The sequence below is a fragment of the Bacillus rossius genome, chromosome 6, assembly GCF_032445375.1.
Source record: "Bacillus rossius redtenbacheri isolate Brsri chromosome 6, Brsri_v3, whole genome shotgun sequence".
Lineage (NCBI taxonomy): Eukaryota > Metazoa > Arthropoda > Insecta > Phasmatodea > Bacillidae > Bacillus > Bacillus rossius.
In genome coordinates, this window is record NC_086334.1 from 1,790,438 (window position 1) to 1,801,311 (window position 10,874).

Sequence of the window (10,874 nt, forward strand, 5' to 3'; positions counted from 1 at the left end):
AGGTCTCTCGCGGCTGCGTCTCTTGAGTGCCCTTGTCTCAGGGCTGCGACCAAAGAACTGGATCCATGGCGTAATTTAGTCGTGGATAACTTAATTCTATGTTTGGGAAGAAATTGTTCTGTGGCTAAGTTATGCCTTCCTGCGGCTTTGACTGCTTCGGCAAGAGGTATGGTTACGGTCGGACTACATTATCCCGGATGTTAGCAGTGTTTGACAGGTGGGGCTTGTTTTTGAGTGCTTAATTTTAAGTCATGCTTAACAATGCATTTTTAATTTTTTTTTTACCTTAAGTTTAGATTGCTCACAACATTGCTTGTTTATAGAATAAATTGTTTTCTACAAAATTAACATTTATGTGTATTAAAACATTTTTAAAAGATAAAATGATGTATATTAAGGGAGTTAATGTTTGTCAATCTCCCTTAAATTTACATCATTTACATTAATTATCGTAAAAATTAACATAAGTTATAAATGAATTTTTAAGACTTTTCTATGTCTAAGAAAGGTTTAATAGTGTTCATATATTTTTATTTTTCGTATTTTTTTATACCTTTTGCGGATTGTATTCGTATTCCCATAGTGGGCAGCGTTGCGGAGATCAACCATGGTCACTCGGGGCTGCTTTGTGGTAAACAACACACCATCCCTTGGTGTTGCATCGCGGTGAGCTAACGTCTCTCGGGGCGTTGCTGGGAGCCAACCGCGCTCCTTCCATTCTACAACAATGTGTGCCGCCATCCCTTGGGTCTGCGTGGCGGTCGTGCCTCCGTCCCTCGGGGCTGCCGCCGTCCCTCGGGGCTGCCGCCGTCCCTCGGGTCTGCGTGGCGGTGTGCCGCCATCCCTCGGGGCTGCCGCCGTCCCTCGGGGCTGCCGCCGTCCCTCGGGTCTGCGTGGCGGTCGTGCCTCCGTCCCTCGGGGCTGCCGCCGTCCCTCGGGGCTGCCGCCGTCCCTCGGGGCTGCCGCCGTCCCTCGGGTCTGCGTGGCGGTCGTGCCTCCGTCCCTCGGGGCTGCCGCCGTCCCTCGGGGCTCCCGCCGTCCCTCGGGGCTGCCGCCGTCCCTCGGGTCTGCGTGGCGGTCGTGCCTCCGTCCCTCGGGGCTGCCGCCGTCCCTCGGGGCTGCCGCCGTCCCTCGGGTCTGCGTGGCGGTGTGCCGCCATCCCTCGGGGCTGCCGCCGTCCCTTGGGTCTGCGTGGCGGTCGTGCCTCCGTCCCTCGGGGCTGCCGCCGTCCCTCGGGTCTGCGTGGCGGTGTGCCGCCATCCCTCGGGGCTGCCGCCGTCCCTTGGGTCTGCGTGGCGGTCGTGCCTCCGTCCCTCGGGGCTGCCGCCGTCCCTCGGGGCTGCCGCCGTCCCTCGGGTCTGCGTGGCGGTGTGCCGCCATCCCTCGGGGCTGCCGCCGTCCCTCGGGGCTGCCGCCGTCCCTCGGGTCTGCGTGGCGGTCGTGCCTCCGTCCCTCGGGGCTGCCGCCGTCCCTCGGGGCTGCCGCCGTCCCTCGGGGCTGCCGCCGTCCCTCGGGTCTGCGTGGCGGTCGTGCCTCCGTCCCTCGGGGCTGCCGCCGTCCCTCGGGGCTCCCGCCGTCCCTCGGGTCTGCGTGGCGGTGTGCCGCCATCCCTCGGGGCTGCCGCCGTCCCTCGGGGCTCCCGCCGTCCCTCGGGTCTGCGTGGCGGTGTGCCGCCATCCCTCGGGGCTGCCGCCGTCCCTCGGGGCTGCCGCCGTCCCTCGGGTCTGCGTGGCGGTCGTGCCTCCGTCCCTCGGGTCTGCGTGGCGGTCGTGCCTCCGTCCCTCGGGGCTGCCGCCGTCCCTCGGGGCTCCGTGGCGGTCGTGCCTCCGTCCCTCGGGGCTGCCGCCGTCCCTCGGGGCTCCCGCCGTCCCTCGGGTCTGCGTGGCGGTGTGCCGCCATCCCTCGGGGCTGCCGCCGTCCCTCGGGGCTTCCGCCGTCCCTCGGGTCTGCGTGGCGGTGTGCCGCCATCCCTCGGGGCTGCCGCCGTCCCTCGGGGCTGCCGCCGTCCCTCGGGTCTGCGTGGCGGTCGTGCCTCCGTCCCTCGGGGCTGCCGCCGTCCCTCGGGGCTGCCGCCGTCCCTCGGGGCTGCCGCCGTCCCTCGGGGCTGCCGCCGTCCCTCGGGGCTGCCGCCGTCCCTCGGGGCTGCCGCCGTCCCTCGGGGCTGCCGCCGTCCCTCGGGTCTGCGTGGCGGTCGTGCCTCCGTCCCTCGGGGCTGCCGCCGTCCCTCGGGTCTGCGTGGCGGTGTGCCGCCATCCCTCGGGGCTGCCGCCGTCCCTCGGGTCTGCGTGGCGGTCGTGCCTCCGTCCCTCGGGGCTGCCGCCGTCCCTCGGGGCTGCCGCCGTCCCTCGGGTCTGCGTGGCGGTGTGCCGCCATCCCTCGGGGCTGCCGCCGTCCCTCGGGGCTGCCGCCGTCCCTCGGGTCTGCGTGGCGGTCGTGCCTCCGTCCCTCGGGGCTGCCGCCGTCCCTCGGGGCTGCCGCCGTCCCTCGGGGCTGCCGCCGTCCCTCGGGGCTGCCGCCGTCCCTCGGGGCTGCCGCCGTCCCTCGGGTCTGCGTGGCGGTCGTGCCTCCGTCCCTCGGGGCTGCCGCCGTCCCTCGGGTCTGCGTGGCGGTGTGCCGCCATCCCTCGGGGCTGCCGCCGTCCCTCGGGTCTGCGTGGCGGTCGTGCCTCCGTCCCTCGGGGCTGCCGCCGTCCCTCGGGGCTGCCGCCGTCCCTCGGGTCTGCGTGGCGGTGTGCCGCCATCCCTCGGGGCTGCCGCCGTCCCTCGGGGCTGCCGCCGTCCCTCGGGTCTGCGTGGCGGTCGTGCCTCCGTCCCTCGGGGCTGCCGCCGTCCCTCGGGGCTGCCGCCGTCCCTCGGGGCTGCCGCCGTCCCTCGGGTCTGCGTGGCGGTCGTGCCTCCGTCCCTCGGGGCTGCCGCCGCCCCTCGGGGCTCCCGCCGTCCCTCGGGTCTGCGTGGCGGTGTGCCGCCATCCCTCGGGGCTCCCGCCGTCCCTCGGGTCTGCGTGGCGGTGTGCCGCCATCCCTCGGGGCTGCCGCCGTCCCTCGGGGCTGCCGCCGTCCCTCGGGTCTGCGTGGCGGTCGTGCCTCCGTCCCTCGGGGCTGCCGCCGTCCCTCGGGGCTCCCGCCGTCCCTCGGGTCTGCGTGGCGGTGTGCCGCCATCCCTCGGGGCTGCCGCCGTCCCTCGGGGCTGCCGCCGTCCCTCGGGTCTGCGTGGCGGTGTGCCGCCATCCCTCGGGGCTGCCGCCGTCCCTCGGGGCTGCCGCCGTCCCTCGGGTCTGCGTGGCGGTCGTGCCTCCGTCCCTCGGGGCTGCCGCCGTCCCTCGGGGCTGCCGCCGTCCCTCGGGGCTGCCGCCGTCCCTCGGGTCTGCGTGGCGGTCGTGCCTCCGTCCCTCGGGGCTGCCGCCGTCCCTCGGTGCTGCCGCCGTCCCTCGGGTCTGCGTGGCGGTCGTGCCTCCGTCCCTCGGGGCTCCCGCCGTCCCTCGGGTCTGCGTGGCGGTGTGCCGCCATCCCTCGGGGCTGCCGCCGTCCCTCGGGGCTCCCGCCGTCCCTCGGGTCTGCGTGGCGGTGTGCCGCCATCCCTCGGGGCTGCGTGGCGGTGTGCCGCCTTCCGGCCGTCGCTCGTTGCTTGGACCAAAAAACAGAATCTTTGGCTGGATTTAGTCGTGAATACCTTAAGTCTACGTTTGGATGAAACCTGAAGATTTGATTTCTACCATGGTTGCGGTTCCTCAGTCAACTTTGGGATGTCATGGTCGCTGTTGGACAACTCTACTGTCTTGGATGTTTGCAGTGTTACAAAGGTGGGGCTCATATTTGTGTACGTAACTTGTTGTCATTCTTACTTACGTGTTATGAATTTTTTTTTTGCCTCAGTTTGGATTAGCAATGCTAATGTGTAATTAATAATTTAAAACAATGTTTGATATTAGATCACCAAAGACCCGAGTTACCGGCAGGGCTTTGTTGGGTGAGCCATGTTCACGGTCTAGGTGATTCATGGTCTCTGATTGGCTGTGCACTTTTCCAGATAGGGCTTGTATTGGAGATGCGCGATCAGGCATATTTATAATTTAAAGAAATTTGAATAATATTGTGTTTTCTGGTATTTATGATAGCTATGTTTTTTAATCACATTTTAATCTACAATTTGTAGCACAAGTTCTTATAATTTTTTTATTCAAATATATATAATAAATTTTTATTTGGTTTACACACATTTAAATTGAATTACAGATGTGCTTATTAAGTTGGCTATAAGTTTTTTTACAAGTAATTTGTTTTTCTAACTTTTGATGCAATAGTTTTATTAAATATGAACATATTTTATGGTGTTATTAAACTGAACTTGATTTTTTTTAAAATTTCTTCTCTGTTTTAATCCCTGTATTAATTCTTTGCCTTGTCAATAATAGATTCAATAAAATATTTCTGAATAGAAATTATGCACGTATTCCAGTGTACGCCTGTTAAAAGTATAGTAAGAGAGTTGCTGTTTGCTGTACAATTGCACTATTTGTTTTGATGCATTTAGTATAAAATAAGCAGGTTAGTTATTTTCATAGAACTGAAGAACTAATATGGGTCCTTGTTGCGAAATTGCAGTTCTGGGGCGATCTGCATCATGGAATATCATGATTGTGGATGATCTACATCTGAAACTGATTTCCTTGTGGGCTGCTTCTGGCAGACCCGAGGTGTTTATGGCTGCTTACCCAGAAAACTGAGGTCCTTGTGGATGGTTCCCATATAACAAATGTCCTAGCTGGGCATCATCACGTTGAGCCACCCACGATTCTTCAGTGATCCTCATTTACAGTAAACCACGGTCCTTCGGGATGTCATCACCAAGAGGCAACCATGGTCCATCGTTAAGCCTTTGTGGAGAACACACCACTGTCCCTCGGGGCTGCGAAGTGGTGTAACCGCTGTCCCTCAGCTCTGCGTCGCAGAGCCAACCATGGTATCTTGGAACTGCGTCGCGAAGAGCCAAATCGCCCCTGCGGGACTTTCACGGAGTGCCACTATCCTGTGGGATGCGGTGCAGAAAAACTTTCCTTCCAAGCTACGTGGCGGAGTTCGCTGTCCTCTTGCAGCTGCGTAATGGTGTGCTGTCGTATCTCGGGGCTGCGTGGCGGTGTGTCACTTGTACCTCGGGGCTGCAACAAAAAAAAATGGATCCATGGCGTAATTTATTCATGGATAACTTGTCTGTTTGGAAGAAATTATGCCGTGGCTGCGTCATGCAATCCTACGGCTTCAAGATTGCTTCTGGAAGAGGTATGGTTACGGTTACAATTCATTATCCCGGATGGTAGCAGTGTTAGACAGGTGGGGCTCGTATTTGCGTAATTTGAAGTTATGCTAAATAAATAGATTTGAATTTATTTTTCACCTTAGTAGATTGTTCGTAACATTGCTTGTGTGTCATAATAATTGTTTTCGACAAAATTGTGTTACAAACATTTTTTTTTGATCAAATGAAGTGCATATTAAGGGTGTTAATAATGTTTTCCCCTATCACTTTATTTATAAAATTTACATTAATGGTCGAAGAAAATAACGACGTAAGTCGTCATTGATTTTTAAGATTTTTCGTCAATTACTTAGCATGTTTAGTGAACATTTATGGAAGTAATCTTTTTTTTATATATTCCGTTACTTTTGAACCTACTTTTTTATGCCTTTTTCGGAATTCATTCGTATTGCCGTAGTGGTCAGTGTTGTGGAGATCCACCTTGGTCACTCGGGGCTGAATTATGGTGAACCACACAGCGACACTCAGAGTAGAGTCGCGGAGAGCTAACTGAGTATTCTCGGTGCTCCGTACTTGGGAGCTGACCGCTCTCCTTCCGGGCTACATTGCTGTGTGCAGCTGTCCCTTCTCGGCTGCGTGGCGGATTTCTGCCGTCTTCAGGCTGCAGGCGGTGTTTCCGCCATCCCTTCGCGGTAGAGTACCAAAATACGTTCGAAGCGGAGTGTCACCATCCCATCCAGGCTGCGTGGAGGAATCCTGCCGTCCCTTTGCAATTGCGTGACGGTGCACGCCGTAACAATGCGGATGTGTGGCGGTGCCCCGCCGTCACGGCGCGGATGCGTGGCGGTGCCCCGCCGTCACGGCGCGGATGCGTGGCGGTGCCCCGCCGTCACGGCGCGGATGCGTGGCGGTGCCCCGCCGTCACGGCGCGGATGCGTGGCGGTGCCCCGCCGTCACGGCGCGGATGCGTGGCGGTGCCCCGCCCTCACGGCGCGGATGCGTGGCGGTGCCCCGCCCTCACGGCGCGGATGCGTGGCGGTGCCCCGCCCTCACGGCGCGGATGCGTGGCGGTGCCCCGCCCTCACGGCGCGGATGCGTGGCGGTGCCCCGCCGTCACGGTGCGGATGCGTGGCGGTGCCCCGCCGTCACTGCGCGGATGCGTGGCGGGTTTTAAGTTCGTATATTGAAGTCATGTTTAATAAACAGCTTTGAATATATTTTTAACCTTAGATTAGATTGCTCATAACGTAACTTGTCTGTAAAAATAATTGTTTTCGACGAAGTTTTGTTATATATATGTGTTACAAATATTTTTTACAGATCAATTTAAGTGCATAGTAAGGGAGTTAATAATTTATTTCTAATCCCTTTATTTACTTAGTTTACATTTGTGGTTTAAGTAATTAACAACATAAGTCATTAATTTTTAGGATTTTGCAATAATTTAGAACGTTTAGAGAACATTTATGTTAAGTATAACATTTTTTTTATATTCCACTTTTTTTACACCTTGTTTATTTATACCTTTTTCGGAATTTTTTAATTTGGCATAGTGGTCAGTGTGGTGTAGATCAACCATGGTCACTCGGGGCTGAGATGTGGTGAACCACCTACCGACCCTCGGAGTAGCGACGCGGATAGCTAACTGAGGTCTCTTGGTGCTGCGTCCTTGTGAGCCGACCACTCTCCTTCCGGGATACATCGCTGTATGCAGCCGTCCCTTCGCGGCTCGGTGTCTGAGGAGATCCGCCTCCCTTCGCGGCAGCGTGGCGGAGTCCTGCCATCCGTTCGCGACTGCGTGGCGGTGAACCGCCGTTAACTTTGTGGCGGTGAACCGCCGTGACTTCGGTGCTGTGTGGCGGAGTGCAGTCCCTCAGGGCTGCTGGCGGTGTTCCGCCGTCCCTTGGAGCTGCGACTAAAAGATATGGATCCATGGGAGAATTTAATCATGGATAACATAAGTCTATGTTCGGAAGAAATTATGCCGTGGCTGCGTCATGCAATCCTGGGGTTTATAGCTGCTACGGAAAGAGGTAAAGTTACGGTCGGACTACATTATCCCGGATGGTAGCAGTTGGACTGGTGGGGGCTTGTTTTTAAGTGCATATATTGAAGTCATGCTTAATAAAGAGCTTTGAGTTTATTTTCAACCTTAGATTAGATTGCTCGAAAATTTGCTTGTGTGTAAAAATAATTGTTTTTGACAAAAAAATGTTTATGTGTATTACAAACATATTTGATATATCAAATGAAGTGCATATTAAGGGAGTTTATAATATTTTTTCACATCCCTTTAATTTATAAAATTTACATTAATGGTCGCAGAAATTAATGATGTAAGTCGTCATTGATTTTTAAGATTTTTCAATTACTTAGCACGTTTAGTGAACATTTATGGAAGTAATCCATTTTTTTATATTCCGTTTCTTTTGAACCTACTTTTTTTTATGCCTTTTTCGGAATTTATTCGTATTGCCGTAGTGGTCAGCCTTGTGGAGATCCACCATGGTCACTTGGGGCTGAATTGTGGTGAACCACACAGCGACACTCGGAGTAGCGTCGCGGAGAGCTAACTGAGCTCTCATGGGGTTGCGTCCTTGGGTGCCGACCGCTCTCCTTCTGGGCAACATCACTGTGTGCTGCCATCCCCTGCAGCTGCGTGGTGGAGCCCCGCCGTCCCTTCGGGGCTGCGTGGCGGAGCGCCGCCCTGCCTTCGCTGTTGAGTGGCGGAGTGCTGTCTCTCAGGGCTGCCTGCGGAGTTTCCGCTGTCCCTCGGGGCTGCGTGATCGTGTGCCGCCGTCACCTCGTGGCAGAGACCTGAAATACCTTTGTGGCGGAGTGCAGCCTTCCCTTTGCGGCTGCGTGGCGGTGTGGCGGCACTGCTTGGTGGTGTGCCACAGTCCCTCGGGGCTGCGATTAAAAGAAACGGATCCATGGGGAAATTTATTCATGGATAACTAAAGTCTATGTTCGGAAGAAATTATGCCGTGCCTGCGTCATGCAATCCTGGGGTTTATAGCTGCTACGGAAAGAGGTAAAGTTACGGTCGGACTACATTATCCTGGATGGTAGCAGAGTTGAACAGGTGGGGGGCTTGTTTTTAAGTGCATATATTGAAGTCATGCTTAATAAAGAGCTTTGAGTTTATTTTTAACCTTAGATTAGATTGCTCGCAACTTTGCTTGTGTGTAAAAATAATTGTTTTCGACAATTTTTGTTATTTATGTGTATTACAAACATATTTTATAGATCAAATGAAGTGCATATTAAGAGAGTTAATAATGTTTTTCTGTATCCCTTTGATTTACAAAATTAACATTTATGGTCAAAGAAATTAACAATGTAAGACATAAATGTTATTTTAAGATTTTTCAATAACTAGGAACGTTTAGAAACATTTATGGAAGTATACAGTTTTTTTTATATTCCATCTTTTTTGATACCTCTTTTTTGTTTATACCTTTATCTGAATTTATTCATTTTGCCATAGTGGTCAGCGTTATGGAGATCAACCATGGTCACTAAGAGGGTTAATTGTGGTGAACCACCTACCACCCTCGGAGTAGCAAGGAGAGCTAATTGAGCTCTCTTGGGGCTGCGTTCTTGTGAGCCGACCACTCTCCTTCCGGGATACATCGCTGTGTGCAGCCGTCCCTTCGCGGCTGCGTGGCGGAGATCCGCCGTCCCTTTGTGGCTGCGTGGCGGAGTTCTGCCGTCCCTTTGTGGCTGCGTGGCGGAGGAGTCCCGCCATCCCTTTGTGGCTGTGTGGCGGAAGAGTCCCGCCATCCGTTCGCGACTGCGTAGCGGTGAACCGCCGTGACTTTGCGGCGGTGAATCGCCGTCCCTCCGGGATGCTGGCGATGTTTGCGCTGTCCCTCGGGGCTGCGTGGCCGTGTGCCGCCGTAACTTCGCGGCGGAGCACCGAAATATCTTTGTGGCGGATAGCTGCAGCCCATTCGCGGCGGAGTGCCGCAGTCCCTCGGGACTGCTTGGTGGCATCCCAAAGAGCTGCGACTAAAAGATATGGATCTATGGGGGAATTTACTAATGAATTACTTAAGTCTATGTTCGAAAGAAATTATGTCGTGGCTGCTTCATGCAATCTTGTGGCTTTAAGACTGCTACGTAAAGAGGTAAAGTTACGGTCTGACAACATTATCCCGGATGGTATTATTGGACAGGTGGGGGATCGTTTTTGATTGCGTATATTGAAGTCATGCTTAATAAAGAGCTTTGAGTTTATTTTTAACCTTAGATTAGTTTGCTTAAACTTTGCTTGTGTGTAAAAATAAGTGTTTTCGACAATATTTTTGTTATTTATGTGTATTACAAACATATTTTATAGATAAAATGAATTGCGTATTAAGGGAGATTATAATATTTTTTTATATCCCTTTAATTTATAAAATTTACATTAATGGTCGAGAAATTAACATTAGCAATTTATTCTTTAAGATTTTTTAATTAGAAAGTTTAGAGAACATTTATAGAAGTTACCCATTTTTTTATATTCTTTTTTTGTACCTCCTTTTTTTATGCCTTTTCGGAATTTATTCATTTTTCTGTAGTGGTCAGTGTTGTGGATGTCAACCATCGTCATTCGGGGCTGAATTGTGGTTAACCACACAGCGACACTCGGAGTAGCGTCGCCGAGAGCTAACGGAGCTCTCATGGGGCTGCGTCCTTGGGAGTCGACCGCTTTCATTCTCGGCTACATCGCTGTGTGCTGCCATCCCTTGCTACTGCGTGGCGGAGTTCCGCCGTCCCTTCGCGGCTGAGTTCCGCCGTCCCTTCGCGGCTGAGTTCCGCCGTCCCTTCGCGGCTGTGTGGTGGTGTGCTGTCTCTCAGGGCTGCCTGCGGTGTTTCCGCTGTCCCTCGGGGCTGCATGAACGTGTGCCGCCGTCACTCTGCGGCAGAGCACCGAAATACCTTTGTGGCGGAGTGCAGCCGTCCCTTTGCGGCTGCATGGAGGTGTGTCGTGACTGCTTGGTGGTGTGCCGCCGTCCCTCGGGGCTGCGACTAAAAGAAATGGATCCATGGGGGTATTTAATCATGGATAACTTAAGTTTATGTTCGGAAGAAATTATGCCGTGGCTGCGTCATACAATCCTGGGGTTTATGACTGCTACGGAAAGAGGTAAAGTTACGGTCGGACTACATTATCCCGGATGGTAGCAGAGTTGGACAGGTGGGGGCTTGTTTTTAAGTGCATATATTGAATTATGCTTAATAAAGAGCTTTGAGTTTATTTTTAACCTTAGATTAGATTGCCAGTAACTTTGCTTGTGTGTAAAAATAAAAGTTTTCGCAAAATTTTAGTTATTTGTGTATTACAAACATTTTTTATAGATCATATTAAGGGTGTATATAATATTTTTTCATATCCCTTTAATTTATAAAATTTACATTTATGGTTGCAGAAATTAACAATGTTACACAATTGATTTTTTAAGATTTTTCAATTACTTAGCACGTTTAGAGAACGTTTATTAAAGTTAATCCTTTTTTATGCCTTTTTCGGAATTTATTCGTATTGCCCTAGTTGTCAGTGTTTTGGAGATCAACCGTCGTCACTCGGGGCTGAATATTGGTGAACAACACAGCGACCTTCGGAGTAGTGTC

The 10,874-nt window shown here is 53.2% G+C and overlaps 1 protein-coding gene across 1 annotated transcript; it reads right to left on the reverse strand.

The window, feature by feature from the left end:
- Positions 1 to 719: 719 nt before the first annotated feature.
- Positions 720 to 10,290, reverse strand: LOC134533361 (collagen alpha-1(III) chain-like). The gene is made up of 4 exons (XM_063370881.1): positions 10,159 to 10,290; positions 7,862 to 8,003; positions 2,565 to 3,602; positions 720 to 2,509 (listed from the first exon to the last, which is right to left on the reverse strand). Exons 1-4 carry the CDS (start codon positions 10,288 to 10,290, stop codon positions 720 to 722), a joined length of 3,102 nt encoding a protein of 1,033 aa, XP_063226951.1.
- Positions 10,291 to 10,874: the final 584 nt, after the last annotated feature.